At 34.8% G+C, this 23,248-nt stretch overlaps 1 protein-coding gene and 1 long non-coding RNA gene across 4 annotated transcripts; one reads left to right on the top strand and one right to left on the bottom strand.

Annotated features, from left to right (window-relative positions):
• Window positions 1-577: 577 nt before the first annotated feature.
• On the bottom strand, window positions 578-4,193 carry LOC148848949 (uncharacterized). The gene is made up of 3 exons (XR_016100574.1): window positions 3,902-4,193; window positions 3,742-3,824; window positions 578-765 (listed from the first exon to the last, which is right to left on the bottom strand). It is a non-coding gene; the product is annotated as an uncharacterized LOC148848949 (long non-coding RNA).
• Window positions 4,194-12,248: 8,055 nt separating this feature from the next.
• On the top strand, window positions 12,249-21,714 carry LOC148848948 (ArgH (DUF639)). Of its 3 annotated transcripts, none has more exons than XM_088948998.1 (11): window positions 12,357-12,588; window positions 12,661-12,759; window positions 13,836-14,064; window positions 14,541-14,642; window positions 15,081-15,250; window positions 18,228-18,361; window positions 18,552-18,729; window positions 19,223-19,778; window positions 20,043-20,155; window positions 20,308-20,551; window positions 21,293-21,714. In XM_088948998.1, exons 2-11 carry the CDS (start codon window positions 12,674-12,676, stop codon window positions 21,506-21,508), a joined length of 2,028 nt encoding a protein of 675 aa, XP_088805124.1. In that variant the 5' UTR covers window positions 12,357-12,588; window positions 12,661-12,673; the 3' UTR covers window positions 21,509-21,714. The 3 variants fall into 3 exon arrangements, with proteins under 3 accessions (XP_088805126.1, XP_088805124.1, XP_088805125.1); XM_088948999.1 differs by having other exon boundaries at window positions 12,360-12,581; XM_088949000.1 differs by lacking the exon at window positions 12,661-12,759 and having other exon boundaries at window positions 12,249-12,588.
• Window positions 21,715-23,248: the final 1,534 nt, after the last annotated feature.

The raw sequence follows: 23,248 nt of genomic DNA, 5'->3' as shown, positions 1-23,248 counted from the left end.
TAAAAACCTGTTTCTGTAGCCATCTCGACATGAGATTCTCACCACTATCATTAGACATAAATTTTAATTTATTTAAAATCACTTTTTTGCTAAGATAATTTCACTAAAAAAATACCTTCTCAACTCACTACAAGAAAATACACTTATAGCTATAGACAAAACCGTAGCAACAAATGCCAAAAATCATAGTTATAGATCTATAGATACAGACTAGCTACGGTCAAGAAACAGTAGCTACAATCGCAGTGGCTATAGACAATAGCTACCACTGAATGAATCCGTAGCTATAACTAACCTATAGGTACGGTTTGTGCTTGTAGCTAAAGCCTCATTTAAATAATTATATATGTACATGTAGCTACAGTTTTTAAGTTAGCCGTAGCTACAAATTTGACTTTCTAGCTACAGTTTTGTGATGTCCGTAGCTACAAAATTTGCATTTATAACTACGGTTTAAATAGTTGGTAGCAAAAGACATCAATCTATAGCTACGGATATTATGGCCATAGCTAAAGAAATAACCTATAACTACGGTTAACGTTTTATGTAGTAGAAGAACAATCTATAGCTACAGATGTTCTAACTAATATAACCTTTAGCAACGGTTTTCATTGACTATAGCTAAAAAATAACCTTTTATGTGTTTATTACAAATTCAAGGTTCTTGAATACATGAAACTCAATCCAAAAAAAAACTTGTCATGTAAAGTTTAATCAAATGTCTCCATCTACACGTGTGAAGTATCCTCCTTTACCATGTTCAACCTATAAGAAAATGAGTTAGAAATCACATTTTTGGAGATATAAAATCACGTATGAAAATTTGATTAAGTATATATGCAATATAAACTTGCCTACTTTCGAAGCCTAATGTTAAACAAATGACAAATGCAAGGATTGAGATCAAACATAACTTTCATGAATTCTGGATTTTCATTAAATACAACAGCATTTATGAATTCTACGTGGGGCCCAGCCCAAAACAGAAGAAGTGTCCCGAAATCCCTCCCAAATGGGCACTAATATGGTAATAGGAAAAGGCAATCCTTAGCATTTCAAGCTGTTTGAAATGACGGGTGATTATAAGATAGCACATACAGCCAACATACAAAAACCTATGAAGTCATAAGCATTTTATAGATCATTCCTAGGACATCATAAACCTCATCACAAAGCTTCCCTATTACAACTCCACTTCTTGCTAGTGCATGGCTTTACTTCATTCTTTTATCAACCAAAGTGTCTAAGTTGTCATTTGTCATTTTATACCTCCTTAAGCCAAAGTCTTACTTTAAGTTTATCTGGCAGTTGAGAATATGACCTCACTATTCAAAGAGGGGTGAAGCACCAACAGTTATCCATTTTATTATTGTTTAGATTCTCTTCTAATTGAATTTGAATCAAGTTTCCAGCATTGTCAATGCAATAATTTATGACATTTACATATAAAGTATATTCCAAGGGATGGAGCACTGTGCTGGGAAAGTCTTGGAAAGAACTAACACTTGAGACCAACTTCAAAGGAAGAAGCCTGTTACCATTTATTAATCCCCTTCCCCTTTGTTTCTTCTATTTAGGTTTGGTTTCTCTGACTCAAAGCATGGAAGTCAAGCTGCAGTTGGTAAAAAGATATGCCAATTCCTTTGCAGACGCACTTGGTAAACAAGGGGTGGGAAGAAATCATTTGCTTTGGGCTACTTTGTAATTTTGTTTTTCTTTGGGAGGAGAGTTAAGAGAGTTTAACTCTTCCCACCTTTGTACTTGATTCATATCTTTTAATGAAAATTTTCTGTTCTTGTTCAAAAAAAAAAAAAGTAAGAGTAACTCATTAGGTAAAGTCTTTTATTATCTTTTCTCCTTTCGCTTTTGATGATATTGTGTAGATATAGGGGGAGGTGGTCTATTCTTCCTCTAAGAAAGTGGTGGTGAAAAATCCACGGAAACCGCCTGATAGGGGAGCCATCAAATTCAACTTTGATGGCAGTAATTTGGGGAATCCAGGTCCATTTGGAATGGGTGGTGTGTTCAGGGATGAACATGGCAGAGCTAATGCAGTGTTCTAAGGTCGAATAGGGATTGAAGATTCTATTAGAGCAGAACTGCTAGCACCACTTCAGGGCATCAGTTTGGCAAAGCAAATGAATGTCACTAATCTGCTCATTGAAGGTGATTCAAAGACTATAGTAATTGGGTTATCCAATGAAGGTAAAGCTTTGTGGACTTGAGAGGAACTTAAATTAAATGACCGACTTTGAATATGGGAGTTAACTTCAGTGGGTGCCAAGATTGAACAATAATATGTATGATTTTTTTTTTGGCTAAACAAGGGTTAATTATTTTTGGCTGTTTTGTAATTTGTTAATTTTCTTCTTTGCGAGATAGGTAAGTATATCTAGCTTGTGCTTATTGTACATAGTTCTATAAATTTGATGCATTCTTAAGAAATTTTTCAGTTATCTGTCAAAAAAAGCCATCTCCATCAGTTTCAGCTGGCTATGGAGCTGCCATTTTGTGGGCAATGGTTTCTGGTGTTATTTTTTGGGCTTTGTGGAACAAAAGAAATTGGCATGCATTTGAAAAGAACAAAGGCTTTTTTGGGCTTTGCATGGATACCAGTAATCTCCTTATGGATTGGCCCTTGCATATTGAGTTCTTTTAGTAGAAGGGATCTGTGTTTAACTAGACTGGCATTTTGAGTGCAGAGGGTAGTATAATGTAAAGCATTACAGAGTGTACTGTGATGCATGTTTTTTTTTTCTTTTATTTCCAAGCTGTACACTTGGTAATTTATTTAATTACTTATACAAGGGTGCTTCCTAGGAAATCCAAGGTCTTCAGGGCTTGGTGGTGATCATGCCTACTCTGAACCGAGTGGCAAAGGTGGTTCTATCTAAGTAGGGACATTAGCTTGGTTCATGGCCTCATGTTGATGTATTTTCTTTGTTACAATTTGAGGTTAAGTGGGATACATTTTTTTTATTGGTACCAAATTAGCTTTTTATCAAATCAAAAGAAGCTCATACAAATAGATGTATCCTAAGGGAAACAATGCACAAGCAACGTGGAAGTACAGATATATCTTAAGGGAATTAGAACACTATAGAGGAACTGAATGTTTGGGGTGGATTGTATGTATGGTTCACTATTTTCCTTAGTAAATTTGCATATTATTTTTTTATATGAATAAAACTTTGATTTTTATTTTTAAAAAAGGTAGTGGACTGGCTTAGGAATAATAGATGTCAGGTTTCTTGGCATTTAGTTGGAGAAATAAGATACTTGGTCAAACTTCCATGGAGGGAAATGTTGACAATGTATCAAGACAGCCTGCGTACTTACAACTTCTGCAAATCTGCAGGAAGAGCCTACTCTTTGATGTAGTGAAAACAGGGTTTTACTAACCGGAAGATCTCAACAAGGGTTTTTATTTGCTTTTCATCAGTTTTAATTTGATTTGTATTTCTATGTGCAATCAAGGGCTCTTCTATGGGTATTCTCCTTTCAATTGATGGCCTTCTCACAAAAAGAAATTGATCCCAGCAAACCAGCAAAAACATTTTCCTAAAACTTAGAGGTACTACAGAACCCAACAAACAAGAACTGAAGCATCTCATTGCATTAGAAGAAGAAGAACAAACAAGAACCCCGAATCAGGAATATTAGAAGAAATAGTTTTAGACTTGCATAGAGCTGAAGCATCTCATTGCATTTCTTTAAAGGGTTTTTTGGGTGTTGTGTTACCTTTGAATGTTGTTGGATGATGGTCCTTGTGCTGTGGTTGCTGGTTACAAAGGAGTTGATAGCCAATCACCAAATACGAATAGCTGTAGAAAGGACAAACATGAACCCCAAATCAGGAACATTAGAAGAAGAAGAAGAAGAAGAAGAAATAGTTGCAGACTTGCAGAAAGCTGATTGTTGATTGCTGAGAGTCTAAGATCGTTGGTCGTCGCTTCGTCGGGCGTTGGTCGTCGCTTCGTCAGACGTCGGTCGTCGTCTCGTCAGATGTCGGGCGTCGTCTGTGAGAGAGCTTGAGATGTCCGAATCTCTGAGACTGGGAGAGTGAAAGTTTCTCTATCGCGCGAAGAATGAAGAGGAAGACCAAGGGTTTTTGATTTGTTAGTTTGTTCGATAGTTTGAAATTGGTTTTTCCTCTAGTCTTTAAATTCTTTGCTCTCTAATCTCTCCAATTTGAAATGATAGAATGTGATGGGACCATCATTAAGCTGTGTCCCCTCCATTAACATTTGTTAAAAAGGCATAATATATAAATATTATATATATATATATATTTATAAATATATTTTAATATTTTAAATATAAATTTATTATATACATATATTTTTATTTTATAAATTTGTTTATTTATTTATAAATATAAATAGTATATACATATAAATATATATTTATTTACTTATAAATATGTTATTATATTATATTTTTATAAATTTGTTATATTATTTATTTTTTATGAAAAACATATATATATATATATATATATATATATATATATATATATATCAGTGTTTTAAAAAACGATCCGAAAACGAAACCGCTATAGCCACTGGTTGCCTGGATGGTTCCCAGGCCGAATGATTCGACTGGCCGGGTCAATGACGATTCAAAAACCATGGTATATATGATGAAAATAATTAAAAAAACTTGTATTTTTTTGCTTTTACTTTATTTAAATTAGTGTCTTTTAATTTTCTTTTAATAATTTATTAATTGTTAAAGAAAAAAACTTGGATATGATCAAATCCGACTTACCAATAGGATTTGAATTCAAATCAAGTCATATCAGATCGAACATTAGGGGTGTTCACGGGTCGGGGTTGGATCAGTTTGAGTCATTTTCTTCAACCAACCTGATCTAGTCGGTTTACTAAATGACTAAATCGAAACCGACCTACCCTGAAGCAATACCAACCCAAACATGAAGGGTTGGTTTATCGATTTAGTCAGTTTTTATATATATTTTAAACTAAAATATCTATTTATATTTAAGTTTATTTCCTTTTAGTTTTTATGCAAAATCAAAATATATATTTAAATTGATTAGTTTTTTATCCAAAACTGATTTTTTTGTCAACATATATTTAAATTTATACAAAACTGAATTAAATATTGTACCATTATATTATATTTGTATTGTTTTACTTTTTATTATAAATAACCATTTTTTTTTCAAAGTTCTAACTAACAAATAAAATATATCAACATTTAACATATAGGGTAGGGACTAATTGATAATTACTTAAACATATAAGATCAGTTTGGTTCGGGTTGGGTTGGGACAGTTTGGTTGTTTTGACATTTAATGTCGGATTTTTGGGCATTGTTGATATGCTTAGTCCCTGTCCCTATCCCCAATTAAGGCATTCCTATTAACCCCATCTCCACCCTACCCCTGGTAAGGCAATCTCCTTCCCCATCCTTGCCTAGATGGGGAGGTTGGGCACTCAGTTGGGATGGGGAAAATTGTCATCCCTACACTCAAGTTGTGTAGCCTCGTAGAGTAATAGGCTTTAAGCCCAATAAGCCGTAACATTTTTCCCCATGCATCTAAGAGAGATAGAGAGATTGTTATGAAATTAAATAATTAAATTTATTTATTTTTTGTGAATAAATAATTAAGTTTTTTAAGTTTTATTTAATTAAATAATAATTAAGTTTTATTTGTTTATGTATGACTTGTTATGAAATTATTAATAATTTAATTACTAAGTTATTAATATAGTAATAAATTTATTAATCTTTTATTTGAACTAATATTAATTAATAATTAAGTAATAATAATTATTGTTAATTATTAATTATTAATTATCAATTGATTTTTAATTAATAATTCATTAAATAAAGTAATTAATTATTCGTTACTAATTTTAATTAATATTTAATTATTTATTTACATTTTATAAACTATTTATTTGTTAGTAATTTACTTATGAAAATATTAACAACTTATTTGTTAATTTAACTAGTTTTAATTAATCATCATTCATTGTTAATATGATTTGTTAATAATTATCTAATAATAGTATTTATTAATTACTAATAATTATTTGGTGAAGAATAATTAGTAACTATTGATAGTAATTAATAAATTATAAATTACTAAAATCCGTGGTTATAGCTATAAGTAGCTTTTAGCCACGAAAAAAAAACCGTAGTGATAGGTGAGGTTAACTTATAACCACGGATGCCTAAAAACCGTGGTTATAGGTAACTATTAGCTACGGACAAATGCTTTTAACTACGGGCAGAATGGCCGTAGCTAAAGCTCAACATTTTGCCACAGACAGGAATATGTTTGTGGCTATAGCCTAACTTTTAGCTACGGCTTTGATGTCCATAGCTAAAATACAGTAGTTATAGCCCCATTTTCCTATGGTGACTTTTTTTTTTTTTTTCTATACAATAATTTAACTTCTCCAAGTCCCTGCGCAGGGGCCCCTCTGCTAGTTATACATATCCTTGTTAGGATTTATGCATGTAAACTTTTGGTTATTGTTCACAAGTAACTAAAGTTGTTGTTTGTTCTCAACATTCCTTCAGTAATCTCCAAATCTGCGATGCACGGTTGCAAGTGCTTCCCCCTGGTTAAGTGTATGAATGCTTCCCTTTCCCACCTTTGCCTCCTTTTTCAGACGGGTCTGGTGCAAAGTCAAAGAAGGGGGTGATGTCTAGCGAACATATGGATAGGGCTTGTAGGTACAATGAAGGCCCTCGAATAGGATTCCTGCCGGGCAGTGATATCTATGTTATGGGGTTCGAAGCGAGGGTGCTTATCAGAAGTAACAATAGTCCCTTATATACAATCCATTTATTTGTCTCAAATGTTTCTTTTGTTGTTTCAACATCTTTCTAAGTAGATATTATGCTGAATCTTTTGTTGTTTAGATGTTGAATGAATTATTATTGGATTATTTGATGCAGTTTTTTTGACAAGTAAAATTATATTAGTAGAAATAGCAACTTACACAGTTTTGGACAGACGAAATAGAAGGAGTATATTGAGATAAAAAAAATGCTCCTGCGTGTTATGTTTGCTATTTGATGTGCAAGAACATTATTATACCTCCTATTAATAAAATTTAATGTTCAACATGTACAATATATTTTGCTAATTCTTGCCTCATTTTTTCTTAGTAATATTTAAAAGTACAAAAAATATCACTCCTTATTTGTGCTTGTGATGTTTTTTTTCCTTCTTCTTTTTTCATCAAATGGTGTTTCAAATGTCTGGCCAAATTGCCAGTACCACCACTACTACTATAGCTAAAGTCACTCCTACATTTTTGATAAATGGTTCTCTTTCCCTTCCCCTCAACCTCCTTTATTCTAAGTATTATCCAAACCGGGCTAATCTACCTAGTGTTTTCCTTTTTCTTTCCTCTACCTCTAATAGTAGTACTAGGTGTGAGAACGTTGGCAATATCAGCAACATCCATATTGGCGCTAGCACTATCATATTGCAATTGAACATTGAGATCGTCATCGTCGACATTGACTACATTGGAGAATTGGTGCCGAGAGCGAGAGGAGGAGCCGATCATTTTTTTTTAATTATAAAAAGAAATTAATTTAATTGCACTTACTTGGATTGTAGGGTTGGAATTTCAACTTGATTTCAATGGTTGAAGCCTCAAAGTCTCCCCAGTTGCTAACTTGAGATACCCGAGCAAGTGTTTTTCTTGTTGAAACTTGAATCAAGTTAAGAATTGAAAAGTAGAGAGAGTATAAGATTATATGTGAGAGTATGGTATATGAAAGAGATTGAGATTTGAGAGAGTATGTGAATTTGTGTTGATAAGCCTATATTTTTACATATTTTCATACCTCTAACTTGATGATTTTGGTAATAATGTTTTTGCAATTAGCAGGGTATTGCACTAATTATGATGAAATTGTCTTGCAAGATGACTTGGAGCATAATTGTGCAATTTTAAAGAGGAATTCAATTTAATTGATCAAGACAATCATAGAGGAAGGAACATGCAGCAATGATGCTCCAGGATGTAGCCATGAAGGAGAGAATCCATTGAAATCGGATTTGATATGTATGCACAAAAGTCGGGAAATTTTCTGTTTTGATATAGTTCCCATATTTTGGGCATAACTTTCTGCCTCCAACTCAGATTGAGGTGATTCAAACTGCTAATTAAAGCTAAGAGATAGGATACAACTCTTGTGTTTATCACTCAACCTAATTCCATCGCTAATCAAATGCAATTCAAACTTCAAGTTTCAGGTCTAACAGTTCACAGTGCAGAAGAGATAGGAATTCAACTGAAATAAAGACTAAGAGACCTAATTTGTGTTGAATTAGGAGTCTGCATTGAGAAGCAATTGAGGGGAAGCTACACTATAAAAAGGACCATAGACTCAAGGCAAAGAGGCACATCCTTAGAAAGAATTCAGTAGAGAAAAGAAGAGGAAGCAGTCTCAGCACATCATAAGAGAAGATGAAGCAATTTCAGCACGCCAAAGAGGAGAGGAAGAATTTGAATTCAAGAGGGAGAAAGGCTTAGTTGCTGCATTTGTCTTCTACCTTCAAATGCTAAAGTTTTCTTGTTATTTTATTCATTCTTTGATGTGTTCTTGCTGTGTTTTTTTTCTTGAGTATGTTGAATTTAATGATGTCTAGCTAAATTTTCTTAGCTAGGGTTTATATGGATTTTGATCTTAAGATTATATAGTTATTTGTTTAATTCAATTCAAAACCTTTATTATTTGCATGAAGAATTTTTATTGTTATGCTTAATGCTTTAAAAGAATTGGTCAATCTTTTAATGATTTGATGGTTCATGCATGACTGACCAAAGGATTGTTATGAATTAGATACATAGGCAATAAAAATTGCATGATAGACTATGATATCGAAAGATGATTAGCTTATGTGTGGGAATCAAGGAAGCTTAGTGAGTCAAATCCCCTTCTACAATTAGAGGTTTCCAAAGAAATTAATGCTTATTTTTCCTTTTGACAACCACTTAGAAATTTGATGGTAGAATTGGATTAATAAAGGATTAATATGACTTGAGAAAGCTTATTAGTTAATTTAGGAAAATCCACCATTACATGCAAGTAATTTTAATATACCTTAAGGTAATTTCAGTCTTGAGTTGGATTAAATAGGTAATTATGTAACCTTGATTGAATGAAATCTAAACCCTACCTGCATTTATCCATCAATTTAGTTTTTATTAAGTTCTTAGATTTGCATTAATTCTTTTAGTTTTTATTCGTTCAATTGATTCACAAGTTCAACTTAGGTTAGCTTAAAATTGATTTGGTACTGTGATCTAGTCTCTGTGGGATCGACACTTTTCTCATCATTATATGCACATTTGACTAAGGTACACTTGCCTGAATTAACTGTACATAAATCACACAACATGTATAATGAGAATGGTAGAGGATAAGTCTATATATAGGATGAAAATAATTTAATTCCCTAAAATGCCCTAAAAACTAGCTATCTTTTAGTTATTGGGAGGGGTGTTTTGGTCATTATAAAGTCATTTATCATTTTACCTAAATACCCCATAAACTAGTTGTTATATAGTTCTTGGGGGCATTATTATCATTTTATCTCCCTAAAGCCAAAATACATAAATACCCCCTATATAGCTATTTATAGTTGTTGGGGGGGTGTCTCCAATGGCTAGTTCTTCGGATGGGCCAAGCGCGGCCCACTACGGGCTTGCGGTCTGGGCTATGCCGGCCCAACCTGCCGACTTGAAACCCCAAGCCTGGTACAACCCATTAGCCTATACAATCGGGCTGGGTTGGCTCAAAATCGTGTTGGGCCGTGGGTGGCACGACCTGATTTACATGTGTTCGTATTACTTAATTCTTTGTTCTATACGTAATTGGGTGTTTTAATCTTTTCCACTCCTAGTTAATGAGCTGCAATTGATACTTAACAAATATTTTTGGGCTTTGTTTCATCTTCTTGAGGAAGAAGATGATGAAGAATGTTTTATTTTGAAAGGTAATTTTGACAATTTAAAAGTTTTAAGTCACACATGTTATCACGTGGCAAGATAACCGACGGATTGTTAATGATGGGAGTAAATTGGTACATTTTGGAAGTTTAGGTATTGTATTGGCATGTTTTGAAGTTCGGAGACTAAAGTGACACTAGGGACAAATTATAGGGTACTAATTTGAAAATTTCCCTTTTCTTTATTACAAATTCATTTTTGTAATTTGTCTCCATATTTTTTGTTAATCAAATACACAAAATTTGTTTCGACACCAATCCACTCAATGTGAGTCAATTACAAATAGATAAGGTCCAATCCAATGAATATTGTTGACCATTTTAAGCCGGTCCAATTCAATGTCTAGATCGTCCAATCTATTCAAATTTGTTTTAATTTATATTAATTCTAATTCAAACATAGTTCATTGACACCTATATTCCTATCTATTATGAATGGACCAGATATTGGCTCTATACAACCCAATCCAATATAAATCCATTATGGATGGACCGGGTCCAATCCAATCAAATAAATTCTTCAGACCATTAAGTGTGGACAGGTTTAATTCAATATATCTTGCTAGACTGCCCAGTCCATCCAGATTGATTTTGTTTTGGTCAGGTCCAATCCAAAATTGGTCCATTGACATCCCCTACATACATTAGCATGCATGTAGCTTGCCTCTACAATCCTATGAACAAACAAGCACGCAAAACATTTGATTTTGTTTCCCTTAGCCATTTATAAACCTTTTATCACCTTCTTCAATCCGTAAGGCATTTCCTTGCCCGCCTTGAAGACTCCAAGATCACCCTTATTCTTGTTCATGGAAATATAGTCACATGTTACGACGCTCCCACAACATGTTGGGATTGTGTTGGCATCCATCAAGTTGGTAATAGATCCGAAACCTCAAGGAACATGATGAGGGGTAATTTGGTCCTCCAATGATATAATGACACGTGGCATCTCAAAACAGCTGGGTGACACCTTGGCACCACATAAGTAGATCACCTCAAACACTTTATAATTGCATCAGTAACCTTGGGGCCACCTGGTAGACTGAACTGCAAACAGCTAGATGGGATCTCAAGTTACTATGTGAAGCAACCTGCTTCCATCGGATTAACTCGGTCCTGTCAAGATATCAGGTCGGCATGAGCGGCAACCCGCTTATGCCAACTTGACCTGAGTTCACTTAGTGACCTGCCAGATCTCCTTTAATTGAGTTATTGACGTCCACACGACCTAATAGTTGCATAATGTCCACACGTTCCCCGATACGCTACTTTGGGCCTAGGCTGGACTGACTAAACCAACCCGATCCTGAACCATTGATTGAACCAAGAGTAAGGATGGAGAATGGACCAAATTGCCTCGAGTCATAACTACTCCCTCGTCGGACTAGCCACCATGTACTCGAGAGAGGGGGAAATTTTGGTCCTCCAATGACATCATGACACGTGGTATCTCAGAATAGTTGGGTGACTTTGGCACCACATAAGCAGATCACCTTGGACACTTTATAATTGCATCAGTAACCTTGGGGCCACCCAGGTAGACTAAACTGCGAACAAATAGATGGGATCTTAGGTCAGTGTGTGATGTGACCTGCTTCCACTGGACTACCCCGGTCCCGTCAAGATGTTAGGTTGGCATGAGAGGCGATCTGCTTCTGTCGACCTGACTTGAGTTAAGTTAGCGGCCTGTCGGATCACCCCCTTTGAGTGAGTTATTATCTCTGACTTCTCCAGAATCACGATGCTCGACCGTTAGACTCGTCTTTCCACATCGTTTGCATCGAAATTGATCAAACGGACCTTATCTCTCTGTATGGATTACATATCCGCCTGAGAGATCTCCTCTGAACTTGACGGACATAGTTTCCTAGGAATCTCAGGCACATTATAAGAAGATCCCGATTTCTTACACCTATATTAAACATCATAATGCCCATTCTTGATAAAGAGTCCGGACACTTTACTACTGTTTATTTTCAAGTCGACTCCAAAACTAACCAATTCAGCGTCCGAGTCACCTATCAACACGAAGCTGTCAGATCGGAACACATTGCAAATTTGAAGAATTACAATTTAATAGCCTAATCTGAATTCATCAAGCCTCGGGGTGCTTTAAATAGGTTTTGAAACTAAGAATACTTTAAATATTTGTCAGAACTGAATGGGTATTTGAGTCATTTACCCTGCTTCGTTTGGGATCGTAGTGGGAGTGCTGTGACTACAACCGCCAGATGTGAATTCGAACTACAGCTGCACTCTCTCGAGAACACGCAACTCTCCACGTTTCCCGTATGCCGTACGGTTCATTTTACATAAGGAATTGGGAAAAACTTTGGCTGTTGATGATTTGCATGACATTCACTTGTCGCATTGTGAAGGAACCACGTCGTGGACCTTCCTATAAAAATGATCTTTTATCTCCACCATGCTGAATCGATCTTTTCCATTAAACATCTAGCTTCCAATTCCTGTTAGAAGAAGAAGAAGAAGAAGAAGAAGAAGAAGAAGAAGAAGATGATGAAGAGGAAGCATCTATCCACTATTGCCAACGACGTTCTTCAAAAATGTTCACAGTACTCTCTCTCTCTCTCTCTTTCACTTTCTCTCTGCACTTGTCGTCTTATATGATACTTGTAATGGCTCAGATCCATATGATGCATGGGTTACAAATCCAACAAATTTAATCGTGCAATTAATGGGCTCCATCTGAGGAAACACCTTGAACCAGAAATCAACATAATAAGGTGATCATCGTATGATCAGTTATTTATACTGTACTTCTACAAGCTATTAGGAATGATGAGTTCATTGAGTTGATCGATCAAGTTCATTCAATCAATCTGGGGTTCTGCTAATGAGGTAGATTGATTATAGTGTGATTTTGTGCTTCACTTGATCTTGATCTGTTAATCATTGTGAACTACGTTCAGTTCGTCGTGTACTATTGTTAAACGGGGTTTTAGCAGCAGGACAACTATTCACTAAATTTGATGTCATCTGTCTGATTGACATGATCCTTCGGTCTATCCTGATTAAACTGATTAGTCTCTTCAGGTTCAGATTGTTGTTAATTGATGTCAATAGCCGGGGTAGTACTGTCTCCTTGCGTGTGAAGAGAAGAGACTGGTTTTCGGGGGCTTCAGGGTAAGAAATACAACAAAGATAGCTGTTAAAGATGTTCATCAAGGAATAAAACCTAGATGGTTGCAATTTCAGTTGCAACTCACCAAGAAAGGCAAAAAAGGGGTATGGATATGGGTGATTCATAGAGATAATTCATTATAATCCTTAAAATTGGGATTGCATATGGATCGTCTAGATTATCAAAAGAAAGTGCAAACATACTGAAGTAGAAGACAGAACAAAATCACAGGCTGCAAAATGAGCAGAATGTGGTTGAGAAGGACCTAGCTGAAAAGGCAGGATCATCGCCAGTTGGCTTGTTTGACTGAACGTATTCAATTGCTCCACTAGAGCAGTACTCAATCCAATGGTTGGGCTTGTTGTATGCTAATTAATTAATTAATTAATTAGATCCTCTTTCATGAAAATAAAAGTAAGCTAAGTGGATTCCACCAATCAGAGGAAACAGGTTGTTTGTAAAGTGTACACAGTCACTTTTAGCTTGAGGTCTTTTTTTGGCAGTAGATGCTCTGATGTGCTACACCTATTCAGATTATATCCTTTCATTTGAAACATAAATGCCCAATGCAGCTTTTTATTTATTGTGAAGTGAAAATTTGAGACCATTGTGCATGCTTTCACTACAAACAAAAGTGGAATGCTAAATTCTCCGTGCAGTAACCACAAGATTTTGCAGGATTCTAGACATCTCTGTAGATGGCCTTGTGGAAGATTTTGAGGCAGGGTGGAAGGCTGAAGGACATGGTTATTCCCGGAAACTGGTGGAGTTCTGCAGCTCAAAGGCTCTTAGTAACATCTGTTGTAACATAGAAGAAAAAATTGCCGATGGGTCGTTTAGCCGAATCACCTTTGATATGATGCTTGCTTGGGAGAGACCCAGCTCAGAAGATGAAGACTCATATTCGGTTTGCATGTTGCCTTGTCTTTTATGAATTAGTGAAGAATGTATTGTTCTATTATTGTACACAAATGTGTAATAGTTATTGACTCATGGTTATACTGATTTAGGTTCTCATTAGTATTCAAACAGAAGCTTACATTTGTGATTTTGATCAGATATTAGAGCCAGTGCAATCATTGTCACATTCTACACTGTTTATCAATTGTTGGGATGTGGTCTAGCTACCATTGCTATAAGATGAAGAGTTTGGCTACTTTTTATAATATATTTGGAAAAGAAATGGAATGTGAAATATCAAGGGATATTTTTCTAGTAAAAAAATTGAAGTTTGTTTTTAATTTACCAGACAGAGTAATACATAATATAAACAATGAGCAACCATTTAGAGTTAGTACCAACCTTCTATTTTTATCTTTTCATTCCCCTTTTTTGTATGGGTTTGCCTTGGCGTACTGACAATGTTTCTATACCTTCTTCTAGGAGAGTGTGGCTAAGCAGAAAGAAGAGAATAATATACCTCCAAAAGGACGTGAAGAACATGATGATATCCCTCTTTTCTACTCTGACATCATGCCACTACTTGTAAGGCAGTGATATCTTTCTAAATGTTTTTTGACATTAAACAATGCATATATTTTTCCTCATTAATAAATTGGTTAACATCTTCATTATCATCATCCATCCCTTATCCCAACTATATGTGGTTGGCTACGTGAATCCTGTTTTGCCAATCAGTTCTATATATTTGAAAACCTATCCACTGTTAAATTATTAGTGCATAAAATGATACACATGCAGAACATAGAAGATGTATCCTTGTTTGTCACTAAAATCTTAATAATAACCCTATGATTGGTATTGGATGAACTAACATTCAAAGGCATACTTTTAAATAGGGTTTAATCTTGTATGATTATATTGGTGATTATATGATCACCTATGCCTTCCCTTAAAGATATTTTCATGTTGGTTTTCTGTTAAGTATGGGATTATTCTTAGGCCATAGCTTTGCATTTTTAGGTTAGTGAAGATCCAAGCGTTGGGGAAGATGCTTTTGTGTGGATGGGATCCTTGGCTCCTTTACCTGCAGACATTGTGAATGGCCAATTCACTTTTGAAGCATTAACAGCAACAACTGCCAACCGGCTTCACTTCCCTGCTTATGACAGATATATTAAAGAAATTGACAAGTAACACATCTCTCTTTTATTGTCTTACAAATGTATACTTCTTCCAAAAATATAAAAGAAAAACAAATAGGTGCCTCTTATAGTTTCATCATATCTATAGTTTATCTCTATGCCATGCTTGTAGCTAGTGAAACCGCATCATATTGTTAGCTGACAAAATAATATAGACCAGGGAAATTTCATTATTGTTTTTTTGGTTGTTTTTTTCCTTTTTCCTTTTGGTGGCATACAATATATCTCAAGTAGGACTGTCAAGGATCTAGGTTGTGCTAATAACATGATCGGATCAGTCCCTACTATAAAGGGTCTGGGACAGGTCCTAGACTCCTAATTCCAATGTATCAGTCTTGAATCTCTTGATTCCAAATTTTCATACTTGATAATAATTAGGTAGGTTGCCAGTCCCAACCTTTGGAGGGGACTCGTGAGTTGGCACATGTCCGCAAGATAACTTGTGCCTAACATCTATATCTATACATTAAAATGGAATGTGCCAAGCTGGTACTTGGTTTTTGTTTCTTCTCAAGGCTCTTTACTTTTTTTTTTTGTTTTTTTGAATTTGTCTAATTTTAGAATTGAACAAAATAACTCAAGTGTACAATCACCTTAAAACTTTTAATTCTCCTAATTAACACACCATTAACTCTTTTAATTATCTCTCCTTATTAGTTATGTTATTAACTCTCTCCTTAAATAACTCATGCCGCTAATTCTCTCTCTCTCTCTCTCTCTCTCTCTCCATTACTCCATTAATAAATTGCCTAAAATTCATTAACTTTATCTATATATCAATTCCCATTTTAGTTTAACTATATATATATACATTAAATTATTAGGCTAAATAATCTAATTCCATTTAAAAATAGTTAATTTTAAGTTCATTAATCAAGTAATTTGCATTTTTTCAGAATAAATATTATTTACTTCACCCAACAAATAAAATCGGTATTTTAAAAACTAGCTTGGAGGTTGAATAGTTTTTTACTCTAGGTCATAGGCCAATGGTTCAACTATCCAACTTGGATGAGTCAAACCATGACACCTCATCCATCTATATATGTAGAGTATAAGGTCTATGTGTTTTTATTTTTTTTATAAATATAAGAGCCAAAAACTGAAATTTATGGCCAACAATTGAGCTGTTTTTTTTGTATAGTGGGGCTACAAAGATCATGCAAAGTTATCCAAAATAAATAAGATCTTCCCTAATCAGATAACCAAGCACAAAGTTAAATCCTTCAAAAGTTCTTAATACATGGTATATTGTAACCTATGACCCAAGGACTTGGTCAAAAGGGTCAATGGTTCAACACAAAGGTCGAACAGGGCAGGTTTTAAAAAACCCACAATTAGAAATAGGTTTGAATGGTTCAATTGTTTGAGTCAACGAAAAACATTGAGTAAAGCATCATAAAAATTATAATCCACTTAAATTTATTAACCATAGTAAAAATAATTTGATTAGACTTTTTACTAATACAGTAAAATAATTTAATTAATAAAAAGGAATAAGATAAATTAAAAACTAATATCAATTTAGAGTTAATATAGAACTAATACAAAATGATCTAACAATTATTAGTTTTATAACTAACTTTTACTAATTTAAAACCGACTTAAGTTCCATTGAAAAATAAAAGCTTAATATAGTTAATTAAATTTAATAAGGATTGAAAAACAAAAACTAAGAAAAAATTCTAAATTTAGTTTAATTAATTTAGAATCAATTTAAACTCCATTCTTGGGTTTTCTAACAATTTTATTAAACTCCCCTATGTTTTGACCTTAACAAAAACACTCATGTTGTTTTGAAAAAAGGTTGCAAATGCCTTCTTTTTGTTAGCATTCTGATTAGAAAATGCTGATGTAAAGCATTATCTTTTTATATATCAAATTTATCTTTAGCCAACTTCATTCATATCTAAATTTACTAAAATAGGGAGAATTACTCTTTGAAAGTTGTTTGGAAAAATAAATTAGTGGAGGGTAAAGTCGAAACTTTAAATTGCATACAACGATGCCTTAACAATGATAAGGGTATTTTGGTAAGCTCAATGTCTTTGTTACTGATAGGCCAATGGTAAGGAGGTATTGGCACTTTCTTTTCAAAACTATAGGAGTGGCCTTTGTTAGGGTCAAAACACAAAGGTGATTTATAGATATAAGAAGAGGTTTTTTTATAATTTTACCTAAAATAATACAAAAATAATAATAAAACAGTAAAAATTAAAAAAAAATAACATTAAGATACAAAAAGTAATACAAAATTATCTAGAGAATAGGAAATTGACCACTCTCACAAAAGCACAGCTTAGATTGTGACCAGATAAACTAGACATAACCTGAAAATAATACTTGAATTGGACTTAGATGGGTACCACTTAATTGGAAATGTCATAGAGCTAGGTCCTCAATTTTGCTTATAAATAAAGCCCATGCACCACATAGGTCTTGACTAGTACATGTTGAACTGCTATATATAGTGTGCATCAAGAGTTCTACCAAAATTCCTGCTTTGTGAACTCTCCAAACTTATGATTCTTCACTTTAAATGCCTCTCTATAAAACAATGGTCTAACCATTTAAACTGTCCAATAGGGAAAGGCTATGATCTTCACTTGGCAGGTCCATTTAGCAAATAGGAAAAGGTTATGAGCTTCACTTGGCAATTTTAAAGTAACTTAACTATTAAATGGTTCTTTGAATTTCAAAAATTAACATTAGAATTCATCATAATTTTAATATACATAATAAAATATTATTTATGCGAGACATGAATCAGATTGTCTGAGTTGGATCCAGGTCTATTGTACTTGTTCTCATTGTTTCAGTAGTAATCTATCCGAACCAGACCACACCTGACCCATTGATAGGCCTACTCCCAAGTGGTTTGAATAAAATGTTGGTCGCACCTTTTTTATATTTTAGCCACATGTACATCTTAATAAATTTGTTTTTGGATGGTTTGAATATATAGATGCATCAAGTACTTGCAAAAACAAGCAACGCCAACTGGCATGGAGTTTGCAGATGATGAATTTGTATTGCACATGGAGGGAACTGCAGGATCACAGAGGGTTGTGCGCCACATTGGAGGAACAAGTTGGCCTGGTTTGTCTCGAAATTTCACATATCCATTATGACAAAGTTAAATTGATATGTTGGGTTGCATATTCCCAGGATTATCCTAATCATGTTGCTTTTTCTGGGTTGGCTAGAAACAAGTTGGGTTGGTTTATCTAATTATGTGTTATGTTGCCTATTCCTAGGGTTATCCTAATCATGGAATTGCTTTTTCTAGGTAGACTCATACTAACGAATTATGCTCTTTATTTTGAGGCATCGGGAGTAATATCATATGAGGATGCAATTAAAATTGACCTTTCGAAGAATGCTGATCACAGTGTGCAGCCCTCTTCCACTGGCCCTTGGGGAGCTCCAATTTTTGACAAGGCCATAATTTATGAATCATCCCAACTGTAAGCTGGAAATTTCATTACTCAAAATGTATATAAAAGGCTTAACTTTTTAAGCTGATATATGGCCCATATTCTATAATGGAAAGACACTTAGTGTAGAGACCCTTCTAAGTCCAAAAAAGAAGGATTACCATGCATCAACAAATTAAATAAGTAGCCATATTATCTTAATTGCCCATTTTACCTTTTCAAGTAATTGTGTAAATGATTGGATGGTTTCCATTACCCTAGGAGTACTCTTAGGGGAATACCTTGTGATTTATGGCTATGAAGTTGATGGGTGGTATTTGATCTACTTTTGAATAACCTTACACATCCATTTTATTTGTACTACTTATCTCCAGGTATAGATAATATAACCTAAATGTTTATGTGATAAACTTTAGTGGGATTAGAGTGTTGTGGGGATGACACAAATATTGTCCTTAGGGACTGGGTAATTTTGTAACAAAGAAACTTTTCCAAGTTAAAAGCATGTTCACCAACTTTGCAGATCAGAGGCTGTAGTGCTCGAATTCCCAGAGATGACAAGCTCCACACGACGTGATCATTGGCTTGCTTTAATAAAGGAAGTAATCTTGCTGCACCAGTTCTTGTTAAAATTCAAGGTTGAATCTACAATACAGGCATGGGAGATGCATGCAAGAACTATACTAGGGATTGTTAGGCTCCATGCAGCTAGAGAGATGCTAAGAATTTTACCCCCAGTTCCCAGCAACTTTTTAATCTTTGCCTTGTTTGAGGAGTTGCCTAAGGGGGACTACGTGTTGGAAGAGCTTGCCAATGGTTTGAAGCAGGTTAGTAGCATTAACCCATGCAGTGCAGGCTCTATCCTCTGTAGTTTAAACATGTCCCACCCAAGTATGTCAAACATAAGAGTAAATGAAGAGATTGAGGAAAGTATAGCAGGTGGCCAAGCTGACAATCTCTTATCATTGGAGACTAAGATTAATAAAGTAAGGGAGGAAGCAAAGGAGGTTGGTATTGCCAAGGCAACTGTTGATGGATTGAAAGAGGAAGGGATTAGCGATAACATCCTTGTTCTAATGGTAAGCTCCTTGACAACTTTGATTACTTTGGCATGCTGGTGATCTACATCATCTGTTAGAATGCATGCTTGGTCGTTTTTCTGAATGGACGGATTATTTTAAGTTTCATATATATAGCATAAGTGACACCTCACTGAGGGTGTATGCGTTAAAACAGGTTATAGAAACACCTGTGTTTTAGTAGATTTCATCTGCACATGAATGTGGATTTTGTTACCTCATATTCGTTATAGGCATCTAATATTATATCAATGGGTTGTGCAGGAGCTAATAAGTCCATTTAAGACTGTGTTACCATGGTGTCAAAGAGTCATTTCGTGGGAGAAGCCTTCATTCACTGTTTTTGTACTTTCCATGTCTGTTATAATCATCTACAAGTAAGTTTTATTCCCAACTATGTCTATCATTTTGCTACTTGATCAACACTGATGCTGTTCATAAGTTAGAAAAGAAAGTAAACTACCAATCTATTTAGCTAAGGCAAATGTTTTACTTCAAGACCTACTCAGTAACATTTGTTACAACATAGGGAGTGGATAGGCAAAATGCTGGCAGTATTCTTAGTGTGGGCAGTCGGAAAAATTCTCAAGGCAAGACATGATAGGACAGGGGAGAAATTTACCGAGGTCATTGTCTCCAATTCTTCTGATCAGACAACCATGGAGAGCATTGTATCTGCACAACATCAATTGTTAAGTGTCTATTCAATGCTACAAACTGCAAATATCACAATATTGAAAATTCAGTCCATATTGCTTTCAAAAGCACCTAAGGTACTTGTATCACAACTTCTGTTTCGTGTGGGTGTTATTTTTAAATAATAGCTTTGTGTTCTATTGGGTTTTCAATGTATGCACTGAAGTTAAATACCAACATATCTGACAGAAATAACTTCAAATAGAAATTTTAAGAGTAGATCATGATGGGAACAGCATAGCACCGCAACCATGATTCTTGGTACGCTCCTGGATTATGAACCCTGAACAAAAATCCCCCCCCCCCCCCCCCAAAAAAAAAAAAAAAAAAAAAAAAGAAAGAAAGAAAAGAAACAATGGTGCATTATGAGTCCATGCTGTCATATGCCTTCATATAATTGTCACTAGGTAATGGAAAGTGTATACTTTAATCCACATCCAGAAGGAAGGATTTTTCTTTTTTTAATGACTAAAGGATAGGGTTGTGGTATTCATAGTCCCTTGCCATGATTTTCACTGTACAACCTCTGCCTCCTCACATGCCCTTGATACACTAGTTACTGGTTTGTGTAGTTCTCATTACACTATGTCTAGTGAGACGGATGATATACGAATAAGGGATCGACTATGATACTGGAAAAAGCTTATAATAACTAATCAACCGGAACCACAAAAGTTGTAAATTGGTAAAAGCTCTTCTGGTATCAGAGGCCATTGGTTGGAGTTATTTTCTATTTCCATTCCATTATCTGCCTTTATTGAACACTGGTAATAGGTTGAAGGAATTGTAGCTTCTAATTTTTAAATCCTTTATTGCAGCACACAGATCAGGTAATGATAGTGATGATTGGATTGGCAATGTTGTTAGCAGTAATCCCGTTCAAGTTTGTCATCATAGCCACCACATTGTATTACTTTGTGATGTCTTCAGAGATTGGGAAATATATGGAAAATGAGCATAGCAACAGACGAATGAGGGAGTGGTGGAACTCAATTCCAATTGTTCCCGTTCGAGTTGTAGAGAAAACTCCATAATCTGTTTGAAGTACTACTGTCTTGTTTGGTCGTCTTTGCCGACGGTTTCTGCTTGGTTACAATATAATATGGGACAATATGGACGACAGAGTGCTGATGGATGTACTATATATACTTCCTTAGACTGTTCTAAAGAATATATCAGAAAGCTTTGCATGCAATAAGCAAGAATATACCTGGTCATGAAGTAATTTTATATTGGTTTACACCTTGTTTTGTCCTGCTTATTCAATTGTTCTTCCTGGATTTACAGTACTTTTCTGGACTGCGAATTTGGTTCCTAACGGTTAAAGCATTGATGGTTTTCCACAATGCCGTGGTACTATTATCCATTTTGTTATCAGAGGTTTATCATACCAAACCAACATATCGACCATATTTTTAACTGGGCCATAAGTCGAGCTTCAGGTTTGTCATAGGTCCTCCTAATCAAATTCAACTAAACTGGCCCAAATTAGACTTAATTTTGTTAACAAGCAACAGGCATTGCCTGTATTTACAAAGTTGGTTTTTAAAGACTATCTTGGATGAGTATAGAAGGAGGTTAATAATAAGTTCTGTATAAGTTAGGACTAGAAACGTAAGAAGTTGGGATGATGTTATTGATCCAACCGAGTAAGCAATTATTAAGTTAGCGCTAGCATGAAATTTCTATCCTAGTTTGAGTTTATCAAGTTAGTATTAACATAGAACTTCTATCTTAATTCATAATTATCAAGTTAGTGTTAGATCGTGATTTTTGAATTTTTGTTCAACTAGGACTTTTTTTTTTTTTTTGAGGAGTTTTAATAAGACTTCATTAAGGAGTGTTATCATAGATTAGGAAATTTTTTTTTGTAGGAGCCATAAGGGTATAAATCTATATAAAGAGTAGTTAGGGTAAAGTTAGGGGAGTTTTATGTTAATTTTCTCTTAAGTATTTTGTGAAGAATTGTTCTTTCTGTTTATTTCGGTTTTTTGTGCTAGTTGGTATCAGAGTTCATGTTTGGTCATTCTTTAGATTATGGGTTCTAAGAAGAAACAAATGGCTCATATCATGGAGCAGGAATTCAAAAACAAAACATAAGAAGACAAGTTGATGCACTTGCTCAAGAGTTGAAATCGTTGTGAGGGGACAGTGTCTCCAATGCAAGTGTCTCTGCTCTTTTCTTTTCATCATCAAGGCAAGTGTCTAGGTCAGCTGTAGTTGTGGATGGTGACAAAAAATGGTGGAAAACAAGTCTCAAGATTAAGATCCCAAAGTTTCATGAAGGTTTTTCTACTCAGCAAGCAACTAAACTGATTGTAATTGCAAGTGGAGAACATAAGCGATGGGAAACAGATCTCAAGTTTGAGTTCTTGGAGTTTAATGGACGTATAACCTCAAATGAATTCATGGATTAGAATTCCATGGAGGAATTAGCGATTTTAGAGTCTGAAGGTAAAATCATATCTTATGACTTTATTGATTGTACTAATATTGTTGAGGATTGTAACAAAAATCTTATATGGCCATTCTCCTTAACAACATTTGTTGAAGAACAACATGTTGATTAGACCAAACCTCCAATCTATGATGAAGAATCCATTGTTCAAGAGGAGTATGTTATCCTTCATCATGATTTACAAGAACGTCCGCGCGTAAGCCAAACGCGGCCTGAGTTTTCCTAGCTGAGCCGAGTGGTCAAACAAGTCCGACCCATGATTCATCTGACTAGCTGCCCGGCCCTTGGACCAAATCCACTTGGCTCGTTATGAACT

Source organism: Nelumbo lutea, chromosome 6, assembly GCF_056320005.1.
Source record: "Nelumbo lutea isolate HS-2025 chromosome 6, American lotus-T2T, whole genome shotgun sequence".
Classification (NCBI taxonomy): Eukaryota; Viridiplantae; Streptophyta; class Magnoliopsida; order Proteales; family Nelumbonaceae; genus Nelumbo; species Nelumbo lutea.
The sequence above is the reverse complement of the archived record's forward strand: the minus strand, read 5'-3'. Positions and strand labels throughout refer to the sequence as shown.